The sequence below is a fragment of the Pantherophis guttatus genome, chromosome 3 (genome assembly GCF_059756535.1).
Source record: "Pantherophis guttatus breed Tessera chromosome 3, ASM5975653v1, whole genome shotgun sequence".
Lineage (NCBI taxonomy): Eukaryota > Metazoa > Chordata > Lepidosauria > Squamata > Colubridae > Pantherophis > Pantherophis guttatus.
The window spans coordinates 143,997,733-144,025,433 of NC_142065.1; the positions used below are offsets into that span (position 1 = coordinate 143,997,733).

The 27,701-nt window shown below is 40.9% G+C and overlaps 2 protein-coding genes across 2 annotated transcripts; one reads left to right on the forward strand and one right to left on the reverse strand.

Moving 5' to 3' along the window:
• Nucleotides 1–20,847, forward strand: BPHL (biphenyl hydrolase like). The gene is made up of 7 exons (XM_034429076.3): nucleotides 1–345; nucleotides 5,089–5,192; nucleotides 7,348–7,514; nucleotides 8,954–9,107; nucleotides 14,614–14,745; nucleotides 18,922–19,045; nucleotides 20,048–20,847. Exons 1-7 carry the CDS (start codon nucleotides 239–241, stop codon nucleotides 20,133–20,135), a joined length of 876 nt encoding a protein of 291 aa, XP_034284967.2. The 5' UTR covers nucleotides 1–238; the 3' UTR covers nucleotides 20,136–20,847.
• Nucleotides 20,381–27,701, reverse strand: LOC117672434 (tubulin beta-1 chain). The gene is made up of 4 exons (XM_034429075.2): nucleotides 27,423–27,701; nucleotides 26,334–26,442; nucleotides 23,664–23,774; nucleotides 20,381–22,854 (listed from the first exon to the last, which is right to left on the reverse strand). The coding sequence occupies exons 1-4, from the start codon at nucleotides 27,477–27,479 to the stop codon at nucleotides 21,794–21,796; spliced, it is 1,338 nt and encodes a 445-aa protein (XP_034284966.1). The 5' UTR covers nucleotides 27,480–27,701; the 3' UTR covers nucleotides 20,381–21,793.

Genomic DNA, 27,701 nt, shown 5'->3' on the forward strand with positions numbered 1-27,701 from the left:
ACTTGGGCCACCACAGCTCAATGCCCTGGATTGAGAAAAAGACCGGAGAAGAATGCGGCCCCTTCCCTCCAAAACTGAAGTCAACGATTGCGGCAATTGGTGGGTGGGCTTTTGAGTGAAAAGCCTATTGCCTTATTCCGCCCCCTTGCAGCCACTTTTCCTGGGAACCGATAGAGCAGCAACGAAGGCGGAGCCGCCAAAACAGACCGCGGGGAAGGAAGGAAGGAAGGAAGGAAAAATGACTCGACTTGCAGGCGCAGCGCTTTGGCGGCTGCGGCGCCTCTTCTCGCACCTCTCCCGCTCTGCAACGCTGGCAGCGATCCCGAGATCGACGGCTGCCTATAGGTAAATCGCCCGCGGGATGGGACGAGAGACGCGAGGAACCCACCTGCAATCTTAATAGCGCAAGCTATTATTTATTTATTTATGTGAGGGGGCCGAAACCGCAGTGCGCACGCGTGATTGGTCGCAGAGGAAAGTCGCGAATGTCTAATGCCGGAGCGAAATGTCGGTTCGGCGGGTGGAGGTGCAGAGGCGAAATGCGGTGTGGCGGGGGGGGGCGTCTTGATTCTATAAATTTAGAGGGCCCGAGGGCTTAATTGCAAAGCTGGAGAGATTTTAGGTCCAACCGAAGCACTTGGCAGTCTTGCTACTGGCACTGTGCCTGTTAATTTGTGCACTGTGTGCCTTTTAGGTTTGTGATCCTGCGCAGGCTTTTCTTGAATGGAGCGAAGTCTGATAATCTGAATCCGTTTTTAGATCAGATTAGTGCTCTGTAGAGATCCTTTCCTTTAACGGAGGCTTTGCAAAACTCGCCTTTTAAGAGTGAAATGATATATTGGTAAGTGGGAAAAGCACACCCGCAAAGGCTGCAGGAATGTTCATTGGGGGAAGAAGAATTGCATCGATTCCCCCCCCCCAATATTTTAGGCAAACAGCTGTCTGGGAGAATAAGATTCTGAACGAGTTAAAAAAATAAAATTATATATTTAAAATAAAAAATATGACAGCCTTCCATCCTACCTTTGACCTATTTATTATACTAATAAAGCTGAAAGTTAAAAAAAAAATACTCTGGGCTATGCACCATTGCATAATTACCTGGAAGCAAGTTATATAAAGATTTCTTTGCAAGCAGACTGCAAAATTGTTTATAATTAACATGGGCCTTCATTTACAACATTTTTGGTACATCGGACACCAAATTAAACCAGGCTGCTTTTCAGAAATGTGTTACAGTACTGTATCAAAATTCTAACAGAAAAGGTAGGATACTTTTAGTCCACAGTGTGTAGCCATGTGCAAATTAGTTTGTCTCTTATTATATACTGCAGATCAGATCTGCTGTGCATACACTACTTGCCTATAGGAGTTGTAGGGGAAAGGGTAAATTACAAAGATCATCTCTTCAGTCTCTTCCTCCAGTGCAAGGAGACTTGTGTAAGGCACAACCAGTTTCCGCAACATTCTTAACCTGTGTACAGTATTAATCCAATATATCAAGCTAAGAAAAGGATTTCGCTTCACACAACCCACTACAACCAACCACCCCCAATCTACGGTAGTCAAACAATTGCACGAATGCTGCTGTTAGGTTTTCCCTGCACCAGCTTTATTTATTTATTTATTTGTCAAGCATATATAAGATAACAGGTAAAAGTATAAACATAATTTGAATACATGAAAAGAGTAAGTAAAAAGGAATATTAGGACAAGGACGGTAGGCACGCTGGTGCACTTATGCACACCCCTTAGCTTAAGTGTGTTGTGCTTAGCTGGAATTCGTGGACATGTAATTTAAACTCTTCACAGCTCCTGGAAATCTGATTCCTTTTGTTTGACGGAGGCAATCCTACCCTTCCTTCTAAAATTCAGTCAATAATGAATTGAGTGGGAGAATAGTTCGATCCTCCCATAGAACAGAGTCATCTTTGGTCTCTGCTCTTTCGCCCTCAGGGTTTTGAGCTGGAAACTCAGGACCTAAGTACCACTTAGAATGAACTTTCTTGCCTGTAGGGCAGTACAAGTAGTCCTTGACTTGCAACAGCTCGTTTAGCAACTGTTCAAAGTTACAATGGCATTGAAAAATGTGACTTGTGACCAATTTTCCTAGTTACAAACTTTGCAGCATTCCCCATGATTATGTGATCAAAATTCAGATGCTTGGCAACTGGTTCATATTTATGACTTTTGCTGCGTCCTGTCCTGGGATAATGTGATCCCTTTTTGCGACCTTCTGACAAGCAAAGTCAAGGGGGAAGTCAGATTCACTTAACAACCAAGTTGCTAACTTATCAACGGCAGCGATAACTGTGGCAAGAACTGTGCCACTGTGGCAGCAACTGTGGCAAGAAAAGAAAAATGGGGCAAAATTCACTAAACATATATCTCATATAACAGCGGAAATTTGGGGCCCATTTGTGGTCCTAAGTTGAGGACTGCCTGTATAACAACCATGAAATCTTGCCAAAGCAATTCTCCTAGTGTGATGAAGGCACAACTACTCTTTTTTCCTCTGCTTTCACCTCTTCCCTGGACTAAGGAACCTTTTGTGAAATGAGTTTACCTCCTCTGTTAGATATGTCATCACCCCTCCCAATCTGGATTCTTCCCTACGGGTCTCGCCCTTCTCAAAAACTAATTACGCTGAGGGGATATCAGATAGGAAAAACCTACAGTATATGATTTCAGTATTGCATAATTTCCAGAACTAAAAGTATTTAAAAGCAATACTATTCTTAATGGCATGTAGTATTCATAACTAAGAAAGTTGAAGCATTTCCACATCAAATTTGGATGAAGGATTTTTCCCTCAGATCTTTTGTATTAAAAATATGAACTTCTTCCAAGTGTGTGTGTGTGTGCATGCCCACACACACACAAAGATGTGTGTGCAGGGTGCATGCTTAACCCCAGATAAGTGGGGAATATTCATCATCTTTTGTGCCACATTAGTGATATTTGTAAATCTCACAAAATAAAATTATGTTCCGAAGTTCTTTCAGCAGATTGAAACAAAGGTCTTACCCATTTAGACTTAGGATTTTGTAGGGAAAGGAGAAGGGAAGGTCAACATTGAGCAATTACTAGTAGAAATTAAATAAATGAAGTTTCATTTTAAGGTAATTGCAGGTCCTGGGCTCAGTCAGAATCGTTGCAATTGGTGAGATTTAATTTGCACATGTTCCATTCATTTCAGTGGGTACACTCTGTTGAACTAGGACAATTTCAATTCGTTTGAGGAAAGATTTTCCAGTTGAATAAGTACTGAACTCCTTAAAGGCAAAAAGATCTTGAAATCTTTTCTAAAATTGCTTTCGCGTGAGTTTTGGGATTTTTGTTTTGTATTGTATTATCATTCCTTAGAACAGTTTCTGGTATTTTCCATTCAAATTAATGGAAATGAATTGATTTCTACTTGTTCATCATTTGGAATCAAATTCTGACAATATTTTTGAATCTTGATTAGGAAGAATGCTTGTAAGAGAGTAATAAAGGATGACTTGAGCTTTGAAAGTAAGTTATGTGATTCTGTTGCCTGTGCTTGTTTTTTTAACAGCATGGAAAATTTTATCAACAAGTTTATTTGAGAATACCTGGTGTGAGCAAATTCAGAACAAGAAGTTCTTATTTGCAAAAGGTTTTAGTGGCTATTGTGGCCTTTTCCACCATCAGTGCACTATTGGAAGACCTGAAGGTCCAGGTTGGGGTTAGAAAACCAAGGAGAAGCTCTGTCTCAACTTGACTCCAATTTGATAGCAATAATCAGTGAATCAATCAGTATGTTATTGTGATTAAATATATTTTGCTAACCTGATGTCCACAAAATTTGTTGGAATTGCCACTCAAAAATTCCTGTTGGTTTTGCTAATTGGGAATCTTGTAAAACACATTTAGCAGATTCCCCCCCCCTTCCATTCAATTATGTCTGATTCATGGAGACTGCCTGGACAAATCCTTTCAGTTTTTTGGGAAGGTTTTTCCAGAAATAGTTTGCCATTGCCTCTTTCTTAGGGCTGAAAGAAAATGAATGGTTCAAGGTTACCCAACTGGCTTTGTGCCTAACAGATACCTTGTTGCAAAAATCTTGAGTTGAAAAGTTGGACTAGACACAAAACTATACCTCACTTGAATACACTAGATCAGTGATGGCTAACCTTTTTGCCGTCACGTGCCAAAAGCGGGGGGAGAGCGGGGGGATCGTGCACATGCGTGCCCACACCCATAATTCAATGCCTACCCGTGCCCCACCCTCCTGCGCACGTGCACGTGCTCCTCCTGTGCTCCCCCCATTTTTGGCATGCGATGGCACAGTGGGCCCATTTTTCACTCTCCCCAGGCTCCAGAGGCTTTCTAGGAGCCTGGGGAGGGCAAAAACAGCCTTCCTCAACACCCCCAGGAGGCCCTTCGGAGGCCGGAAACAGCCCATTTCTCAACTTCCGGTGGGCGCGGAAGGCCCGAAAATCAGCTAGCCGGTGGGCACATGTGTGCTGGAGTTGAACTCGTGTGCCCTCAGATATGGCTCCACGTGCCACCTGTGGCACCCGTGCCATAGGTTCGCCATCACAGCACTAGATGGTTGTGTCATTAAGAGGGAGAAGAGCCATACTGTATACCAGGGGTGTCAAACTCAAGGCCCATGGGCCAGATCCGGCCTGTGGGATGCTTAGATTGACTTGTGGGGCCACCCTGGAAAGAACAAAGGATCGGCCCATGGTGCCTCTGCCAGTGAAACGAGCTTCCAATCTCCGTTTTCGGCTGGGACAGCCTCCTGCAACCCTCTGCGGCCCTTCCGAGCTCCATTTTCACTGGCAGAGGGTTGCAGGAAGCCGTCCCAGCTGAAAACGGAGATTGGAACCTGTTTTCGCTGGCAGAGCAGTCAGACCACCACAGACACCACTGACACGAGTGACGTCAAGCTGGCCATGCCCACCCCGGCCCCCTGAGGTCAAACACAACCCTGATGCGGCCCTCAATGGAATAAAGTTTGACACCTTTGTTGTATACAGTGTCTTATTGTGTATTGTATGCTATTGGGAAGAAGGATGGAATATGAACAGATTGAACAATTGGAGTTATTTCTTCCAGCACTGCTATAACCTCAGCGAAAGTAGAAGTGAATGGCGTCCACCTGCACTACCAACAGACTGGAAATGGAAATCATGCAGTCCTCCTACTCCCTGGCATGTTAGGTGTGGCTCTAACACTTCTACTATGCTACTGATTTGGAATGGATAATAAATATATGCATAAACTATACTGATACATTTATCAGAAGCTCTTTATAGTGATACATGACTCTAAAATAATTGCTTTCAGACAAGACTAATTATCTATCTAAATAGATTAACCTAACTATCCAAATAGACTGAAAGTGAGATAAAATTGATTGGTTTACTCTTGGATAATAGCAAGAGCTCACCAAGGATTTTTCATTACTGTTTCCTAAATGAGGGTGAATAAAATGATAAGGAAAGTTCTACCTGCCTTGACTGGCCTTGTGAGTTATTGCTTAAATCACAGCCTTAATTATCTATAAAGTAGAAATACTTGTTAGTTATGTTTGATCCAGGATCAGCCTTTCTTAATCTAGGATTCTCAAATGGTGCTTGACTGCAATTCTACTGAACTAGCTGGAGATCATAATATTCCAACACTGGAGGAAACTTTTGGGGAAATAATAGCAAAAGAACTAAAAATCTTCTACCCCAGGAACAGGCAACCTACAAGCCTTCCACCAACTCTTTATACATCCAAATTCCAGTAATTCCAATTCAAACCACGTTCAAACCACATAGACACATTTCTGCTTTGACTAAAAGTGAACTTGATTTAAAGGAGACGTTGTCTTTATAGGAAAATTGTGGGTGACTTCAGTAACCACAACCCTTTTTTAAAACCTTGTTTACCATTTAATCAAAGAGTTTGATTAGTTTGAGCTTAGCACAGTATATGAAATCTTCCCACATCTAGTCCCGTCTCCTACATCCATAAATGACACATTGCAAACAATAAAAACAGCCTTCCAACGGTTCTTCTGCAATCCAACTCAAGCATTTTTCTCCCTGCTGTCATACTAGCTGCATCAGGCAGAACCGGTGGTGAGTTTCAAAAATTTTAATGCCGGTTCTGTGGGTGTGGCTTGATGGGTGTGGCAGGGGAAGGATTCTGTAAAATCTCCATTCCCTCCGCACTCCAGGGGAAGGTTATTGCAAAATCCCCATTTCCTCCCAATCAGCTGGGACTCTGGAGGCAGAGAATAGATGGGGGCGGGGCCAGTCAAAATTTTTACTACCGGTTCCCTGAACTACTCAAAATTTCTGCTACGGGTTCTCCAGAACTGGTCAGGACCTGCTGAACCTCACTCTGGCCAGAACCCTGCTTAGGTTTCCACTGGAGAGAGAGTGATGTTTTATTCAGCCAGTGGTAGTGAGTTTGTGAGGAGAAAGCCAAGAAAAATGGTTGGTTTTACAATGGTTGGAGAATAACTCACAAATGAAATTGATTATAGTGCAGCAAAAGAGGAGGATCTCTTAGTTTCCTTAATAGTCAGACAAGAGACATAAAGATACAGGTAGTCCTTGACTTACAACAATTCATTTAGTGACTGTTCAAAGTTACAAAGGCATTGAAAAAAGTGGCATGGTCGTTCTTCACCCTTACGACTGATGCAGCATCTCCTTGGTCACATGATCAAAATTCAGATGTTTGGCCACTGGTTCATATTTATGACGGTTGCAATGTCCCGGGTCACATGATCAGTTTTGCAACTTTCTGACAAGCAAAGTCAGTGGAGAATCCAGATTTACTTAACAATCATGTTACTAACTTAACAAACGCAATGATTCACTTAACAACTGTGTCAAAGAAAAGTCGTAAAATGGGGCAAAACTCACTTAATATATATATATATTTAATTTGATTTATATGCCGCCTTTCTCCGGAGACTCAGGGTGGCTTACAATGCGTTAAGCAATAGCCTTCATACTTTTGTATATTTATACAAAGTCAGCTTATTGCCCCCACAAACTGGGTCCTCATTTCACCTACCTTAGAAAGGATGGAAGGCTGAGTCAACCTTGAGCCTTGGAGAGATTCGAACCAGCAGTAATTGCAGGCAGCTGTGTTAATAACTGTGTGCTTAGACCACTGTACTATCAAGGCTCCTAAGTTTCACTTAGCAACATATATTTTGGGTTCAGTTGTGGACGTAACTTGAGGACTATCTGTAGTTTAATTTGATCATGCTTTTGGGACTTAGTTTTTCTTTTACATATATTAATATGCGTAAAATAAGTTTCTCTCTTGGTTATGATGATCTTGCAGTGTTTTTGTGTGTTGATTTAGGCAGCGGTCAGACTGATTTTGATCCACAGCTGAAGAATATGAACAAGGAGATTTTTACTGTTGTTGGCTGGGACCCTCGAGGATATGGAAAATCAATCCCTCCAATTCGAGATTTTCCTCTAGACTTTTTTGAAAGAGATGCAAAAGACGCTGTTGACTTGATGCAGGTAAATACGTCCAGGCTTCTTTGAAATCTGGTTTTGAAACTCTTGATTTCTGAAAATTTTGCACATTTAAGTTTGGAAATAAGCAAGTAGAACCTCTAAGAACCTTCAAGGTTTGAAACTTTATGAGAATGAAGATTGAACCTGTTCATAAGCAGAATGTTTCCATAGTAGCTTTTTTTCTTTCTCCCTGATCTATTCTATCCAGGTAAAATATCTCATTATTTTGAATAAATAAAATAAATAAAAAGAAGGATTAAGTAGAGAACTGTTGCAAAGTAGAGAACATGCTCTTTTTTTGTATCTTTTATAGTGCTGACTCCTGTTGACTGGCTGGACTAGGCAATAAAGATAGTCCTTGATTAACAATGGCCATTTGGACTGGAATTCCCATCATTAAACAATGCAGTCCTAAAGTTCAATTCAGCTAACAATGATAACCGACTGCAGGGATTGCTATCACTAAAGCAATGTGGTCATGTTTTATGACCTCATTGCTTAGCAATGTGGACCATTTGCCATTATAAGTCAAAGACTTCCTGAAAACCAAACTGGCTCTTCAGAGTTGTGTTTGTCAATCTTGGCAACTTGAAGATGTGTGGATTTCAACTTCCAGAATTACCCAGCCAGCCTAAGGAATTCTGGGAGTTGAAATCCACATATATCTTCAAGTTACCAAAGTTGAGAAACGCTGCTCTAGAGAATATGCTACTGCACTAATAACAATTGGTGTTATTCTACCTATTCACATGGATTGAAGAGTGGTAAGAAGATTATTACAAGGGCAGTGAAAGAGGTAACACTCTTTCCTTGTGGGTGATCCATCCTTCCACTGGTGCTTCCGGACAGACTTCTTTCTGACCTTGTACCTCTACACAGAGGTCTTCAAACTTGGCAGCTTTAAAACTTGTGGACTTCAACTCCCAGAATTCTCCAGCCAGCTGGCGGGCAGGGAAGGTTGCAAATAGTGATCACATGATTGTGGGGCACAGCAACTGGTTGTAATTTGCTGGCTGGAGAATTCTGGGAGTTGAAGTCCACAAGTCTTAAAGCTGCCAAGTTTGAAGACCTCTGCTCTACAGGAAACTCTGTAAATCCTAGTGTCAAGTGACCAGTTCATTCTTATGCAAATTGGGTAGACTTAACTAGATACAAGGCTTCTGCTATTATTTGAATGCCCAATGGTCATTGCAACCTAAACAAAACTGCTGATCATTGTTGCGCTTAATATTATTTAATATGAATATTATATATTAATATATAATATGATTTAGTAATATTATTCAATAAATTTATTGAGCTCCATTGCCGTAATTTTGCCATGTTAAACTCTTTTTATATCAGTGAGAAGTGTTGCTTGTGAAGAATCAGTTAACTTTAGGCCAAGCCCCTCATCCACGAAAAAGAGTTATTTCCAATCTGTTTCCTTATGTTCCAACAAGGCACTGAAGTTTCAGAAGTTCTCTTTGTTGGGATGGAGTGATGGTGGAATAACTGCACTCATTGCAGCTGCAAAATATCCAGAATTGATCCACAAAATGGTGGTTTGGGGAGCCAATGCGACCGTTACAGAAGAGGATGTGAAAATTTACAATGGTATGTATCAGCTAACATCTATGAAAATGAGTTATTTCCAATCTGTTTCCTTATGCTGAACAAGACACTGAAGTTTCAGTAGTTCTCTTTGTTGGGATGGAGTGATGGTGGAATAACCGCACTCATTACAGCTGCAAAATGTCCAGATTTGATCCACAAAATGGTGGTGTGGGGAACTACTGCAAATGTTACAGAAGAGGATGTGAAAATTTACAGCAGTATGTATCTGTCAGCCAGTGATGGGTTTCAAAAATTTTTACTACCGTTCTGTGGGTGTGACTTGGTGGGCATGGCATGGTTTGGTGGGCGTGGCTTGGTGGGCGTGGCAAGGGAAGGATACTGTAGAATCTCCATTCCCTCCTGATCATCTGGGACTTGGGAGGCACAGAATAGATGGGGATGAGGCCACTCAAAATTTTTACTACTGGTTCTCCGAACTAGTTAAAGGTTCCACTACTGGTTCTCCAGAACTGGTCAGAACCTGCTGAAACCCACCTCTGCTGTCACCCCTTTGAGGTAGTCCAGACAGGAAACCAAACCAGGAGTAGTCACACTACTTTTATTGAAAGGTTACAACAACAGAATCTTGCAAGTCTGAAAGCACTTCTCTCCTCCTTTCCTTTTTGTTCCAAGAGAACTAGGGAGGGTCCCTTCTGAGACACTTTCTCTTCCCCTGTTCCAGGGGTGAAATCCAGCAGGTTCTGACAGGTTCTGGAGAATCGGTAACAGAAATTTTGAGCAGTTCGGAGAACCGGTAGTGGCTGGCCCCAGAGTGGGGTGGGAATGGAGATTTTGCAATATCCTTCCCCTGGAGTGGGGTGGAAATGGTAATTTTGCAGTATCCTTTTCCTGGAGTGGGGTGGGAATGGGAATTTTGCAGTATCCTTTCCCTGGAGTGGGGTGGGAATGGAGATTTTGCAGTATCCTTCCCCTGCCATGCCCACCAAGCCACGCCCACCAAGCCACACCACACCACGCCCACCAAGCCACGCCCCACAGAACCAGTAGTAAAAAAAATTTGGATTTCTCCACTGCCCTGTTCTTTCTGTGGGTTGAGATATCTCTTGCCTGACCGTTGCTCTGGCTGTGGATCTTCCTCTTGTTTCTCAAGATTATTCTCACAGAGTATTATAATACAAATGGGAGGGGTTGTGTAGGTCTGATTATATGTGTACACCTTCAAGTTTGTCTTGACTTCTAGCAACAGTCTGGACAAGTCACTGCAAGTTATCTTGGCAACTTAAGTGGCTTGTTGCCTTCTTAGACTGACAGAAGGCGATAGGCCCAAGTTACTCAGCTGGCTTTGTGTCTTAAGGCAGGACTAGAACTCCTGGTTTATAGCCCAGTGTCTCTAACCAGTACACCAAATTAGCTTTCTTTTCTTTTTGTTGTTTTAAACAATAGTAAATTCCTTCTCCCAGAGATGAGGAGAATGTTCTCTCTCCTAGGGTTCTAGAAAGCTCTTAATATCTGGCTTTGGTCCCAGGCCTGGGCTTAAAATATTGTATTTTCAGGAACCGTGTTTTGTTTAGTTTACTTTGATTTGTGTCATTTTTAAATTATTTTAGTCTGTACTTTCTGTGTGCTTTTAAGTCTTATCTGTTTTTATGGATTTTTTTTCCTGTTTTGTACATTGCTCAGATTCCACTGGAGTTGGATAGCTATAATAAATTTAAATTAATAACAATGAGAATTTATATTAAAGCATAAGGCTACTGTAAGAAAAAAATATTTAAGTGCCAAATGAATCAATACAATATTAATGCATATTTTAATCCATATAACTTTTAAATTATAAATTTCACATTACAATAATATATGAATATCATAATTTATACTATTAGTGGTCATCGGTCACACAGGACTTGTGTGATCTTGTGCAGTGCTTTGGACACCAGCATTAATAATAAATAAAAATGTTGTGCGATTTCACACAAAAATGCCAAAATCCTATTTATACTTCAGGATTTTCAACTGAAATATAATATGATGGATTGGTGGTTGAGTCTCCCAGTCTGTTAATACTTGATAATTTCAGTCTTCCTGAAGGAGTGAGGTGCCTTGAGTTTTTTTGGTTGCTATGATAACCACAGGCCTGTCCATGGATTGGTCATCATAAGCCGTACATCATACAGAGGAGTCCACACATTGGATCTAGTTTATGTTCCAGAGCAGCTCAGAAGTGGAGGATGTTGAAATCAGTCTGTTGTTGTGAATTGATCACCAATGGAGTTAAGTGGCACCATCAATCTCTGTAGAGAGGATAGATCAGTGATAGAAGTTCACCCTAATCACTTGATGAATGCCATGGGTTTTCCAGAGGGAGTTCCATTACATTATAACTTCTCTGCACTTACCTATTGGATGCTATCCAGCAACCCTTTTTAGGGTGACCAGGACTGTGTCAGGGAAGAATAACTGAAAGAACCACTAGAGGGCTGCTACAACCTTTTAGAAAGGCATTTGACAGATAAAATTCACATTTGTTTGCAGTTGGAAGCCAATTGGACGGATTCTGTAGTGTGGATGGGGTAATATCCTGCAGTGTCATGTCAGAAGGCATTTGTAGATGTTGATGAAATAAACATTTCCTGTGAGATGAGATGTCATTTATGACCTTCAACCAATGTTTGGGGGATATGCATTGCCATGGGGTTTAAATCTCTCCCTTATTTATTTAACATGTACATGAACCCATTGGAAGAGATCATCCAGTAGCATGAGGTAGGGTGTACCTGGAGGGGAAGGACCTCAGAAACATGATTTATGCCCTCATCTCTAAATCAGTTTGAGATACTTTGGCAGCAGAGCATTTGCATATGGCACACTGCTAAATTCTGATACATACATGCATGCATGCATAGACATATACATACATATATACATACATACATACATACATACATACATACATACTAGACTTATATAAATATTTATAGGCACATATTATAAATATAGTTTTTAAAAGAATATATTTTAAAAAAAAATCATTCAAAAATAAAGTATTTTGCATTTCTCTCTTCTTTTTTTGCCCATTAACTGCATTTAACTGAATGAGAGATTTTCATTTGAGCCTTATTCTAAACCAAGCTAAATTTAAAACCCAGCAAACCAAACAAGATACTTTCACTTAATTAAGCAGCATGGTGTATGGCTAACAAATGAAACACAAAAACAATTACTACAACTTTGTTTTTCAAGAAAAATCTAGATTCTCTTAATGAGAAATAGCGCAGCAGGCAAAAGAAATAAAAGTAGTTACAATCTTTGAATAACAGATTACTCTGTGGAAGAAAATAATCCAATTAACACAATAATTATACATTTTTTCCTTTTCTACTCAGCAAATGCCAGTTAAATGGATACATTACTTTCTTGGTAAAAAGTATTAGAGCTAAGATTTCTGAAATGGGTTTGTAAGACAAAGTTCTAATGTTGCTTAAAGCATCTGAAGTTGATAAATATTTAATAGGCTACATTAACTGCTAAAGACACTGGATATGAAAATGGTCTAAATGTTGATTACTTTCTCTAAGGAAGTGTTCAGTTTGAACAACTCCCTTCCTACGCATCCTTAGTTCAAATGTGTCCCTGTGATAATTGATTTGCATAGCTCATGAGTTTCATATAGTTGTCTGTGTAATTTTGAAACATGAAACTGTACATTCTGTTCAACACCACTATATGTAAAGTCCTTTTGTACCAATTTACTGAGTGGCTGAGCAGGATCTAGGCAATATTTTCCATGTTAAATCAAAGAGCTAAATGAAAGGGATACAAATGCCTTTTCTGAAGGTGCCTAATGCTTTAGGTATAGAATCCTGAAATATATTACACCACCAACCAAACTATCATAAAAGGATATAAAAGCAGCTTTTGAGTTTGCTAAAACTAGTTATTAGACTAAATGAAAAAAATGAGGTATGGATGGGACTATATAGCAGTGATGGCTAACCTTTTCTGGACCAAGTGCCCAAAGCGTGCACACGTATTCGGGCGCCCTAACCCCAAAATGCAATGTGCATGTGGCCCCGCACATGCACCCTGTTCCCCCGCATGCACCCCACCCCCCGGGTATGCGTGCATGCCCCCTCTGCACCTGCCCTGCCTCCCGCACATGCACGGCAGAGACCCGACAACCAGCTGGCCGGCAGGAGGCGCGCGCGCATGCGTGGCACAGCTGAACTGGGGTGACAGCTCACTTGCCCACAGAGTGGGTACTGTGTGCCACCTGTGGCACATGTGCCATAGGTTAGCCATCACGGCTATATTGGCATCTATACAAACCACAATTATCCAAAAATAAGGAAATATCACAAACCTAACCCTGAGGTAGACATAATGGGTTACATGGTTTCCATTGTGATGTCACAATATGTGTTTTGGCATCCCCTTGCAGCTGCCTATAGATAGGAAGAAAATTATGTCTTCATTTATAGTCTCAATGTAGAAAGTGATGGGAGGCAATATACATTCTAATTAGGTAAATTTCATTTTGTGCCTGGAAATTATATGATGAGAAAATACAATAATCATATTAATCCCTTATTTTAAAAATGTAAGATCCAAAGTCCTCTTCTTACATTCATAATATATAAACATGAAGGAATCAGGTTCACCATCTCCGTGCTCAGAATGAGATAACTCACCACAGCCAACTCACCATGGGACAACTATACTGTGGGACAATTCAACAATTCAATTATTTAAAATAATTAAAAAATATTTTAATTTTTGTCATTCACATTTTATTTCGTCCGTCCTTTGGCATCCTTTAATGATTCAATTAGACTATTTTTTTGTCCTGCGGTGGTGAGTTGTCTCACAGTGAATTGGCCAAGGCAAGTTGTCTTGTGATGAGTTGTCCATGGTGAGTTGTTATAGACCCTCTGTGCTTATATTACATATTTATCTAAATGTTCTACAGTGACAATTGTTCGTTGAAGTCATTAGAAATCCTGCCTTATGGTTCTCGATAATCTAGACATCTGTTAAACATTTCTGCCTATTACAAACACATTTCCCATGCAAATATTTCCAAAGAGGTAGTCATATTTTACAGGAGCAACAATAACCCCAGAGATATTTTTAATGCCTGGAGAGTAGAAAAAAATGTTACTAAAGCATATCATAAACTTCTATGGATCAAATCCAAGTAATCAGATGAAATTCCGAAGACCATAATTAATTGAATAAATTGGATAATCCAAATTGAATAAAGAGGTTTTTGTGTTTAACCTCCTCAAATAACTCATTGGTTGATTCAGTTCCTCAGAATATACATTTTAAGAATAATATAAAATATATAAAAATCTCAGTTCTGCAGCCAACATATCAAAATATGAGGTATATTGTATGCATTTAAAGAGTCTCTAATTATTTTCAAGCAGTTTAATCATTTTTAAAATACCCTGTGGGTTCAAAATGCTCAGACAGGCATTTAAAAATTGCATACCAGGTCAGAGATAATACTGAGGGGGAAACTGTATTTTATCATTACATACAGGTATCCGTGATGTTTCAAAATGGAGTGACAAAACAAGAAAACCTTTGGAAGAAATGTATGGACATGAATATTTCAGCAAAACGTGTTCAGCTTGGGTAGATGGAATCTCCCAGTTCGTGCAAAAATCAGATGGTAAGAACCTGGAACTGCAGCCTAGTTTGTTTTATCTCATTTATTAAAAAAGTAATATTTTTGTGTTCCCATATCCCAAATACATTCTCCTCCTGGCTTTGCTACAACTTTTCATTCCTGCCATCTTTCTCTTGATGTTGTTTTCAGGAAAAGATGCATGTGAAAGAGAGACTTGGGGGGGTGGGGGGTGTCTATGACATAGTTGCTTTTAGAAGATCATGGTGCTATGATCTTTGCATCCATAAATGACCATAGAGACTGGGAACGAATAAAGAAGTGTCTCGTGTCTCCGAGCCTAATGTTTTCAAGAGGTGTTAGACTATAAATTCCATCATCCTCAATCAGCATTGCCTTCCACTCACAGCAGCTGAGTTGGAATATTTAATTTAACACATCTGAAGGCCATTTGATTGCAGGAGCTGCCCTTCCCAGTAAAGTATAACCTTGTAATCAGCCCCTCTGTGTCCTCATTTTCTCTGAGTGGAGAACTTGAAGTGCCAAAGGGTGAAGTATTTATTGAATTCCCGTACAGGCAGCCCTGGACTTACAACAGTTTGTAAGAACAGCTAGAAATAGATTTTTGTATGGAAAAATTATAAACTCAGGGCAGGGGGTTGGACTAGAAGAACTCCAAGGTCCCTTCTATTCTATTCTATTCTTTTCTATTCTATTCTATTCTATTCTATTCTATTCTATTCTATTCTATTCTATTCTATTCTATTCTATTCTATTCTATTCTATTCTATTCTATTCTATTCTATTCTATTCTAAACTCATTGTAGATAGTCCTCAACTTATGACCAGTTGACTGCCACACGCCCTTGCCATAGTCGCATTTCAGACACTTGGCAACTGATTTGCATTTACGACTGGTTGAAGCACCCCGTGGTCATGTGATCATGATTTGCAATGGCAAAAAACCCCATTAGATATGCTGGATTTGCTTAACGACCACATGTTTCACTTAATGACAGCCATAAAACCAAATTTGGTCACATGGTGCCTCACCTTACGATTGCAATGACTTACGACTGAAATTCCAGGCTCTATTGTGGTTATAAGTCAAGAATTACCTGTACTGTTCTGGAGCATTCTGATGGTTTGGGGGCCAGGTTTTCTAACAAAGAAAACCCATCCTTTAGTGAAATAAATTATTCAAGCCAACCTTCCATGTAAATCCACACAGCACCCCTGAAGTGTTCCTTTCACTGATGAAGAATAAACTTCAAAGAAATGGTTGCCTTCCAAGGTATATAGAAAAAGTGGTAAAATCTAAAATCTGTTACTACCGGTTCTGTGGGTGTGGCTTGGTGGTGGTGGGGGGTAATGTGACTGGATGGGCGTGGCCTTTTTTTTTTTTTTTACTTTTAATACCATTTTTTCTACAACCTCTTCGGTGAAGAGGTTGTAAAAACATGCTTTCAAAAGGCTCTGACGATCCCAGCTGAGTTGCCTGATCGTCAGAGGCTTTTTAAAAAACCCTCTGCCGATCAGGCAACTCGGCTTGGATCGTCATAGCTTGGATCGTCAGAGGCATTTAAAAAAAAAAAGCCTCTGATGATCACGCGGCTCAGCTGGGCATGGGGGAGGGCAGGGATTTTTGCTACCAGTTCTCCAAACCCCCCGCCTCCATCGCTACCGGATCGGGCGATCCAGTCCAAACCGGGAGCATTTCACCCCTGGATAGAAGGCCTCAGCTGTGTAAACAGTTCTCTAAAATCAGCATTTCTCATAGGCTGATATCTTAACTTCCCTTAGAGAGTAATTTTTTTTAAAAAATACCAAGAATTACTAATGTGTCCTGTTTCCTGAATGGAACAAAAATGTTTTGGAGCCCAACAAATAGTAGCTGAAATGCTCCTATTTCATTCCTCCTTTATTGAGTCAATTATACTCTGCAAAGCACATGATATAAGCCTCAGACTGGTTTTTGCTTCTTAATTCCAGGCTGGATCATAAGAACAAGACAGGTGTGATTGTTTTAATTATTCTAATTCATTCATAACCTGAGGCAATGTTCAGTTTACCTAGAGAAGTGTGTGGGGGTTTGAAAGAAAACTTCATTTTTAAACGTCCTAAAATAAGTCTCCATCCCCCCACCCCACGCCACAACAGCCTTTGCTAGGAATGTAGGGGAGAACAAGAAGTTGCTTTATTGCATATGAGATGCTTGTGTTGTTTTATTTCCATTCTAAATATGGCACATATTAACTTTACCAATTTCTGCTTCTCCGGAGCTAAGTCAATCATTGCCAGTAGTAGTTTAAAAGCAATAATTGTTCAGAATTAATTACCACCTGGTTGAGGTTTTTACAACAAGGTCATCTTAAGTGCTTTCTGCTTGGAACTGTTGTTCAACATATCAAGGAGGGAAAGGTTAAATTAGGGGAAAGCAGTGGTGAAATTCAAATTTTTCTACTACCAGTTCTGTGGGCGTGGCTTGGTGGGCATGGTGTGGCTTGGTGGGCATGGCAGAGGAAGGAAACTGCAAAATCCCCATTCCCTCCCTACTCCAGGGGAAGGAAACTGCAAAATCCCCATTCTCTCCCCACTCCTGGGGGAAGGATATTGCAAAATTTCCATTCCCTCCCCACTCCTGGGAGAAGGATATTGCAAAATTTCCATTCCCTCCCAACTCCTGGGAGAAGGATATTGTAAAATCTCCATTCCCATCCCACTTTGGGACCAACCAGATATGGTATTTGCCGGTTCTCCGAACTACTCAAAATTTCCACTACCGGTTCTCCGAACTACTCAAAATTTCTGCAACCGGTTCTCCAGAACCTGTCAGAACCTGCTGGATTTCACCCTTGGGGGAAAGATATAGAATTGGCATCTAGACTGGGAAATGAACCCAGCAGTCATCATTACTACCTTCTGTTTAACGTTTTGGTGATTCATTGAGTCACTTCCAAGGTGGGCGGCAAATAAATGTAAAAAATAATGATTTCCAATTTTCCTATATGCCCAACCAGACCCCTTTAGAATGGTAGTTCTGTCTAAAATGCTAATCTGTGATTTCAAAGTTCAGATGAAATCTTTAGATTTACACCTCACAGGCTTTTCATTATGGGCATGGCACAGATGTCTTGTTTCAACAATGCATGAAGTTTCTCGTGTAGGTATTTCTTTTTGCGCCTGTGCTTACACCAGATCATGTATATGAACATAGTTATTCCATGTATGAAGAAAGAGCATCAAAATTTAATCATCTAGATATATTCGGGGATGGGAGGGATGCAGCAATTTTCTGAATCGTGTTACAACTAATTTTTAATTGTGCAGACTACATTTAATGACAAATAAATCGGGCATTGTTTATTTTCCCTTCTCATATAGAAACAATGAAACAAGATACACAGAATGAAACACTGGTAGCTTAGTTGGAATTATTATTTTTTTGCAATTTATATTTATACTGGTCACAGAGTTTGGTTACTTTGTCAGATGGATGTAGGCTACTTTAAAAAAGACAAGAACTACATTAAATCACCCCAAAGGCAAAATAACCTTCAGTTTACACGAAAATCAACCAGGTTCTCTTTAGGCAACCCATAAACATGGTTTAATATTATGTGGAGGAGAGGCAATGACTAGTCTGTATCAACTGTAATATATTTTGTTTGCATTGAATAGAAGGCAAAAAGAAAAAAGAATAATTGGGATCACCCTATTGATATAAAATGTCATTGCATTAAACTGAATGGGCTCTGTCATTTAACTGCATTTGATTAACTGGAGTGTTCATTATTGGGAGGGAATCTGGAGAGAACGAAAAAAAACACTGCAGCTGTGATTAAAACAATGCAAAATGTTGTTCTTGGCTAACTGCTCTCATTTGCTATCCCAAATTGCTCATCAGTGATGTTAATGTTAGAGAAATACAGCTGTTTTGCACTGGGGAGGTACATTCTGTTTTCACGTTTTGCCTGTTTTAAATAAAAAGATTCATTTTAGTTCAGTGCCTATAGAGATTCTCAGTCATCCAGGTCATGGTTGTCCCAAAGGTGCTTTTTCAAGAGGCAACTGGACTTTCTGGTTTTTCTTTGAAGACATTTCGCTTCTCATCCAAGAAGCTTCTTCAGCTCTGACTGGATGGTGGGGAATGGAAGGATTTATATTCCTTGCAGACAGCTGGTCATTTGCATTCTTTTAGTTCATTTTGTTCCTCCACAGGTGATATCTGTCAGCATCTGCTGCCTCATATTAAATGCCCAACACTAATTATACATGGTGAGAAAGACCCATTGGTACCCCGTTTTCATGCAGAATACATCCACAAGCATATCCAAGGTTCACGGTAAGTCTCATATTTTACTGGTGGGATGAGAATCTGATGTAATGAATAAACAACTCATTGTGAAGCCATTAAGGCCCAACAGCAATAGCACTTAAGACTTATATACCACTTCAGTGCTTTACAGCCCTCTCTAAGCGGTTTACAGTCAGCCTATTGCCCCCAACAATCTGGATCCTCATTTTACTGACCTTGGAAGGATGGAAGGCTGAGTCAACCTTGAGCTGGTGACATTTGAACTGCTGGCAATTGGTAGTCAGCAGAATTAGCCTGCAATACTGCCTTCTAACCACTGCGCCATCATGGCCCTTGTCAAAAAGGTTGGTACTTATGGTCTGAGACAAGTAACTACAGGAAGAAACATCAAGAATTGCTTCTTAGAAAGCAGACTATGGGCTTTTGGTAGTGGTAAGGCAAATCTATAGCCTTCTTTCACTGAACAGAAACATATTTCTAAGGAAATTTTTTATGGGACAAAACCAGGACCCTATTGGTCTCCAATCTGTTGCTTGTAGATGCTTTAGACTTCAACCTCCATTACGCCCACAGCCAGCATAACCAAAGGGAAAGTGACATTTGTTCATTCAGTGTTTCCTTTGGAAGGAGTTAAAATCAGCCATAATCTTATTTAGGCTCTTCAAATCAGTTCTATTGCAATACCTATGCTTACAGAGACCTAAAGAAATGATCAGCCTTAGCCCACAGGATACTTACAAATACAATGATTTGGCTTCAGATCATGTATTTCTGTTCCTCCACTGATTGGTTTCTATTGCATCAGCCTATTTCTCCATCTCTCTACAAGTATGTACAGTAATCTTTAGCAACCCAGTGTTCCCTTGGTGTGCTAGAACTCGCAATGCCTAGAATGACAAAGTGGAATTTCCATTGGCTGCATGGGCTGCCATTTCTAATTTTAGTGTCATTTTGGAAAACGGCAAGTTAAGGTTGGCTGGTACCAGTTTCCTTGGCATACTTTAACCTATTCAACCTTTGTCATTGCAGGTTACATTTTATGCCTGAAGGAAAACATAATTTACATCTACGGTTTGCGGAAGAGTTTAACAAAATGGTAGAAGAATTTCTTGTGTAAAGCACCTACTTCTTTGCTGTTCCTGAAAGATTGGTATAGTTCAGCTGAAACTGGCAACAATGAACTGCATTTTTAAGGGAAAGAGTGCAACAAGGGAACTTACTTTGTTTGCCCTACCCATCTTTTCTCCAAATGGGAGCAAAACTGATGTATGCCAACAATTCTGGGATATAGAAAATGATTAAAAACTGCTAGAGGTGGGAATATTATCTCAAAAGCTTTGGAGAAATGTTAAGGGAGCCACATAAGTTTCAATAAATACTTTTATTGCCCAGATTCAGTCTTGAAGAAAAGCACAAACAGAAGTCATTATTCCAAAATGCATGCCTTGATACAGAGTCCTCAACATTGAACACCACACAAAAGCCATTGTAGAATTTTACTGCGGACATTCTTGAATGTTTACACAATGCACAAAAGAAAGCAACGTAAGACAGTGCCACAGAAAACATGCTCAATTCCAGCTGTCTGAATTCATGCCTGCTCTGCTAGTATTCTAGTTGCCAATTGTGCTCGTTTCTTCCTCAAAATCTTAAGGTTTTTTTTTTTAAAGATAAAGGCTGAAAACATGATTTGGAACATACAGTGATTCCGAATATGAAAAAAATACCTTAGTTCGTAAAGTGAGAGGGAATAAGCTCCTAACATTACAAGCCAATGATTTCCTGTATTACAAAAAAAATAAAATAAAATAAAAAAGTTTTAGAATCCAGTTGTTGCAATATTTGTGTCTTTTGAGGAGCCTGATCCCAAAAGTTGGAAATGATCAGTTTGAATCACAAAGTGTTACAAGTTACATGCAGAATTCTAATTGCAACTGTAAGCACTTCTTTCCAGTGTGCGTTCATGTGAAGGCACAAGACAAGGAAAAACCAATCAAAGTAAGTTTACCTACTGCCTCTGCAATTTTGTAGAATATTCTTTAGCATATGCAAAAATACTTCATGGGATAGACCAAAAAAAAAAAAAAAAGATTTCTGCTTACTCTAATTGGTAGAGAAAGCTATTACTAATTTATTTCTTGATTACCACCTTTCCAATGGAATCAAAATAAATGGTCAATAACGAGGGATAAGCAAGTCTTCTCCAATGTAATCCCCTCCAGAAGTGTTGGGACGCAAGGTCCTATGTTTCCCATGAAAGAAATCTTGTACGATCTAGAAAATCTGGGAATTGCAAATTACAACACATCTAAAAAATACCAATCTAGAGTTGTTTTGTTTGCAAAGCACTCTGTAAATCTCTTTATTAGTTTAGATAAAGTATAACATCTCTCTTTAATAAAACTTTAATCCCTGCAGGAATTTTCCTTGAGAATTATCTTAATTAGTACCAATTGGGCTGCAGAATCTATAGGTGCATAAATATGGAAGCAAGTTTATTCTTAAGATTTTAATATATAGTGTAGAGCTGGTCCTACTGCCAGCACCTGTTGTTGAAGGGTTCAACTTCATAGCTCTCAAATTGAATAGGATTTGTATCTCCCTAATTAAATCATTTTGCCAGTTTATAAATATTAAAGTAATAGAGCAGGGTCACAAAAACTGCTGACAGAGGCAACAGTGAAAAGCACCAAGAATAACTGGAAAAGCATGCACTCATACAGCTGAACAGCTCTCACCTTGGACACTTGCCTATGAACTAACCCTACTCAACCTCTAAGCTTCATCCTCCTCTCCTTCCTCCTCAAACTCTCCTTGCTCATCTGCAGTAGCATCTTGATATTGCTGGTACTCGGAGACCAGGTCATTCATGTTGCTCTCGGCTTCCGTGAACTCCATCTCATCCATGCCTTCGCCGGTGTACCAGTGCAAGAAAGCCTTCCGCCGGAACATGGCTGTGAACTGCTCAGAGATCCTCTTGAAGAGCTCCTGGATTGCGGTGCTGTTGCCGATGAAGGTGGCAGACATCTTCAGGCCTCGGGGAGGAATGTCACACACGGCCGTCTTCACGTTGTTGGGGATCCACTCCACAAAGTAGCTGCTGTTCTTGTTCTGGACATTCAGCATCTGCTCATCCACCTCCTTCATGGACATTCTGCCCCGGAAGATGGCTGCCACCGTCAGGTATCGGCCGTGGCGGGGGTCACAGGCCGCCATCATGTTTTTGGAATCAAACATCTGCTGAGTCAGCTCCGGGACCGTCAGGGCACGATATTGCTGGCTGCCACGACTTGTCAAGGGAGCAAAGCCCGGCATGAAGAAGTGCAGACGAGGGAAAGGCACCATGTTGACCGCCAGCTTGCGAAGATCTGCGTTCAGTTGGCCGGGGAACCGGAGGCAGGTAGTCACTCCGCTCATGGTGGCAGACACCAAGTGGTTGAGATCGCCATAGGTTGGAGTTGTGAGTTTCAGTGTGCGGAAGCAGATGTCATACAGAGCCTCATTGTCAATACAGTAGGTTTCATCCGTGTTCTCTACCAGCTGGTGGACAGAGAGGGTGGCATTGTATGGCTCAACCACCGTGTCTGACACTTTTGGAGATGGCATTACACTGAAGGTGTTCATGATCCTATCGGGATACTCCTCCCTAATCTTGCTGATGAGAAGTGTTCCCATGCCAGATCCAGTGCCCCCACCCAACGAGTGGGTGAGTTGGAAGCCCTGTAAGCAATCGCAGCTTTCAGACTCCTTCCTTACTACATCCAGCACCGAATCCACTAGCTCAGCTCCCTCTGTGTAGTGGCCCTTGGCCCAGTTGTTCCCAGCACCACTCTGGCCTAGAGGAATAATTAGAAAGAAAAGAGATGCTTACAAAACCATTTACACGCCAGGAATGCTAGAACAATATTCATGTTTGATCTATGGACCAAATTCAATCCAAGGTAAATTTGTCATCTGGCCCAGCAACAGTCAAGTTATGCGATCCTACATCTACAGCATGGAGAGATGAGAAATGACTGCATTCAATCTAGGAGAAAAAGAGTGGAGGACATTAGTCTAAGATACAAAATTTTGGAGATCTCTCATATTCTGTAATTTGAAGGTAAAAGATTAGAAATGGATCAGGGAGATTTTTCATCTGATAGCAAATGTGGTGATCATATTAATTAGGGCAGCCTGTAGTTATACCATCTTTTTGTTATCTAGGCAGTGATGCTTATTTCGGTTATGGTTATATAGAGGCTGAACTGATCAATGGATCTTACAAATGGTACATTTTTATATATTTTATTAGATCTATAAGATGTAGAGCAGGATTGTCAAACTCGCATCTTCATGGTGTTGTCACGTGAGGTATTGCAACTTTCCTCCCCTTCGCTAAACCAGGCGTGGGCGTGGCCAGCGCATGACGTATCCAGCCCACGAGTTTGATACCCCTTATGTAGAGGAAGGTTAAGCCTCCAGGTGTTGCTGATCTATAGTTCCTAGCAGCTGGGGCCATTGATGAGGACTGCTGGAAATTTAAATTTTGCAACACCTAGGGACTCATAGTGCCTACCTTTGACTTAGAACAAATTGAATAGTAGGAATTATGCTGCAGCTATTTAAGATATAATCGTAGAAAGGCATAATTAGTATTACATACCAAAGACAAAGTTATCCGGTCTAAAGATCTGGCCGAAAGGTCCAGACCTGACTGAGTCCATTGTGCCCGGCTCCAGGTCAACGAGGATTGCCCGGGGAACATACTTATTTCCTGTGGGGAAGAACAAAAGCTAGCCTTATCTAACAGCCTTATAAAATACCTCCCAACTTACAGTACCCTTGGTGACTTCAACGTTTTAAAGGATGGCATTAAGTAATCCTTTGTGGAACAGTTTTTTTTTTTTAAATCTCACTCTGGAAGTACAACAAACACATCAGCCATGATTAATATTCTCTTTAAGTTTCCTGCACCAGCTTGCATCATATTATGGCCTCTTTGTCTCAGATGGCTATCTATACTGTGCAGAGAAACAAAACTGCATCTCCAAAGTGCTTGAAATGGGAAAACATTTCACCTTCGCCTTCTCTACTGCAAAAGGGAGAAAAAACTGTTTGGTTGGAAAAGGAGAAGAGGTGGGTTCAAACAGTGCAGTGTCCTGGGGCCATATAATCACCTTTTGTGACCTCCTGACAAACAAAGTCAATGGGGAAGCCAGTTTCACTTAACAACCGTGTGTGACTAACTTAACTGCAGTGATTCACTTAACAACTGGCAAAAAAGATCGTATAATGGGGCAAAGCTCACTTAATAAATGTCTAATTTAGCAACAAAAATTTTGGGCTCCATTGTGGTAGTAAGTCAAGGACTAGCTCTATGGCCTTCGACCATAATCCAGTCAAATAATAGCATTCACCTTTTCCCTTTGATGCCTATAGAAATCCAACATTCCATATCACTGTATTATTATGGAACTCTATGACCAAATATTTCCCAGATTACCAGGGATCTTTTAGAATCTCTTAACTCCAACATCGCATAACTTCTAGGTTCCACCTGGAATAGCTATTATTATTAAAACTACTAAGTCAACTTTGAAACTCAGTTTGGTGTAGTGGTTAAGGAACAGGCTAAAAACCAGAAGACTGCAAATTTTTGTTCTTTTCTTGGGCACAAAACCAGATGAGTAACCTCTTTCTCAGCCCTTGGAGGAAGGCTAACCATTTTCAAAATCTTGCCAAGAAAACTGCAGGAACTTGTCCAGGCAATTGCCAGGAGTTAATAATGACTAGAAGGGAGCAACAAAATTGATAGTTTAAAAATACTCTGGATTTATTACCATTTAGTTACATAGAACATGCATGACGTACCATGTGCTCCGAGACTATCCTGAAATCTTGTTAAAAAAAGATTGTCATAACCTCACCAAAATTCCACAGTGATTTCCTGTCCTATATAAAATTAAGACTTGAAATTAAGTCTTAACTAAGCCAGAGAAAATTAAATATGGCCCTAAAGAGTCTAAACTAAACCTCTCATGTCACACCAAGTACTTATAAAGGAGTCAATTTATTCTTATTTCCAGAAAGAGGCAAATCTTCTTACGAGATTCTCAACTGCCTTAGTTGTTTTCACTACCCACACAAGAGGAGGAATGGTGAAAAGCACAAAAAGACGGTGAAGGGAGGGGCAGTCTGGCCAGCCCACAATGGCAGCCGTGAGGGATGGTTCCTGAGGAGTGGGAGGTAATGTGATGGACTACAGTGAAGCAGCAGTTTCCCAGGAAGGAAGGAGCCCATTCCAAAACCACGGGGGGGGGGGAGGCAGACAAGAGACAGCACAGCCTGGAGCTGGATAGGAGACAGAGTGAGACAGACACTCCTTAGAATCTCCCTAATGGGTATATATCCATTAGGATGAGAATAACTTACATATTCTCTGGCAAGATTCTTTTATTGTGTGTAAGCAAATAAAGAACTGAACTCTAGCTGGATTGTTCTACTTGTTTTTGGGTTAAGCTTGACCACAGCATTGTCATTTGCTTTGGACAAAAAAAATGAAAAACAACTGGGAAGTAGCAGTCTTTCCCTCTGGAGAATTTAAAAAACGGATGACCAAGTGACATTTTCAGCCACTGTGTACTGCTGGACTGCAAAGCTGAGTCTGTTCCTGGGGAAGGAGATGTCTGGTTCATTCATGGTTTACGAATAAACCCAGAAAATTTTATCTGTGAGCTTCTTTTACTTGCTTTCAGTTATGGAAATCCCAAATTGTTTTTTATTACTAACATTTCCCAATTGAATAAACACTTGATTGCTAGTAAAACTGCAATCCTGTGGCTGGTCAGAGGAAAAGTGTTAATTTGGACTGCCCATTCTCACCTTCTGCACCAACCTATGAGACAGAAGCAGGGAAGGATTTGGCAGACATGTTGAAGGCAGACCATAGGCTATGTTGGAAGGAATAGGATATTAAAGCTTTTAAAAGCAGGAAGTCAAAGACACTTCTGCCCATCATAGATTTGGCTTTTCCTTAGTGGTTGACAAGATAAATATCTTCATTATTTCCAGAGTTTTAACCTGGAGGTTGGAGTGGGTTAAAACAGCCTCATTTCCCCCAATGCAATCAGAAGCAGTAATATCTTAAAAGAGGAACAAACCAAAAGCAGAATCACAATTCTGTTTTTTTAACAAGGTATACAATTCCGATAAGGTGACTTTTCTGATCCGAAGCTACCCCGTGTAGGTTTGTTTTGCCCGATTTCTACTACCTCACACAGCATTTACAAAAACCTCCAAACATTTCAAAACAGCAAGAGACAGGAGGGGTTACCAGCTGCTTCATTGTAGTAGACACTGATCCTCTCCAGCTGCAGGTCACTGTCTCCGTGGTAGCTGCCTGTGGGGTCGATGCCGTGCTCATCGCTGATGACTTCCCAAAACTGGAATGGGATTTTTGAGTTATTTGCCACTTCCTTTAAAATACCAACAAGGCTGCACCAGCACGTGCTGCAGCCACACCTTAGCGCATTCTGCAGCCGTGCCCACCTCCCTGCTGCTGGGGTTCACTTGTCCAAGTGCAGCTTTAACCTTACAAAAAGGGGCTGTTACAATAGGTATCTGCAGCACTACAGTTGTGGCAATGGCCAAAAGCCACTTAGAATTGCATCATTACCCCCACCCCACCCCCAAGAAATTAAAATTATACTTGGATGGTTTTGGCTTTTCTCCCTTTTTGGAGGAGAGAATCTATACTCATACCGTTTGTCTGCAAACCCCACACCCTTTGTGGCAGGCCGCCTCTTAACCAGGTTTCATCCTCTGAAAATGGGTGAGGCAATCAAAAGGCTGTTATTAAAACTGAGCCAGGTTCCCAGCTAAGAAGCCTTGTTACTACGGGGCTGAAAAGAGAATTTCACTAATAAAAGGTTCGCTTCTTTACCCCCCACCCCAGTGGAAGAAATGTGGGGATCCTCTTTGTCTCCAAGCAGACCCACTTCTACTAAGAAGATGCAGGGAGGGGAAGAGGCCAGCATGGCAGAAGCCTCTGAGATTTTTTTTGGGAAAAAGAATAAATTAAAAAAAGCATCTTCACTGGTTGAGCTTGTTTTTTCAGATTAAATTCTTTTCTCTGCCTCCGCATTAAAGGTGGCACTATATAGAATTTATTACAAGCGCAGCAACCGCCGCCTCCCTCCTTCCCACCTACTACCTTCTCTGCCTCCTTTCCAAAAATCGGACAGAAATTACTGGTTCCCACGCCCAAAATTGATAAGGCGACGGCCTCGGACCTATTTCCCTCCAGAACCTTTGCACTACAATTCCCATTACCCTCAGCTCAGGAGGGCAATATAATTCATCTCTTATTTTGAGACCATCATCAAAGCTGACAACAATGGAAGCTCTCCTCGCCAAACGATACCTTGGCTCCGATCTGGTTCCCGCACTGGCCGGCTTGGATATGCACGATCTCACGCATGGCTGCGAATGTGCCTTCGAGCTCCCACCCAACGAACGACCTGCAGGAGAACAGCTCCCGACACGCCGAGCATCAGCAGCTGGGAAACTGGGCGCGCCTCGCCCGCGGCTCTAATTTATACCCGGGCTCGGCGTGGCTCCGCCCCCTCCATTCACAAAGGGCGCCGGCCCAGCTCTCCTGCCCAGTCGGAACTGGGCGGGCTTAAAGGAGCCGCGCCGCTTC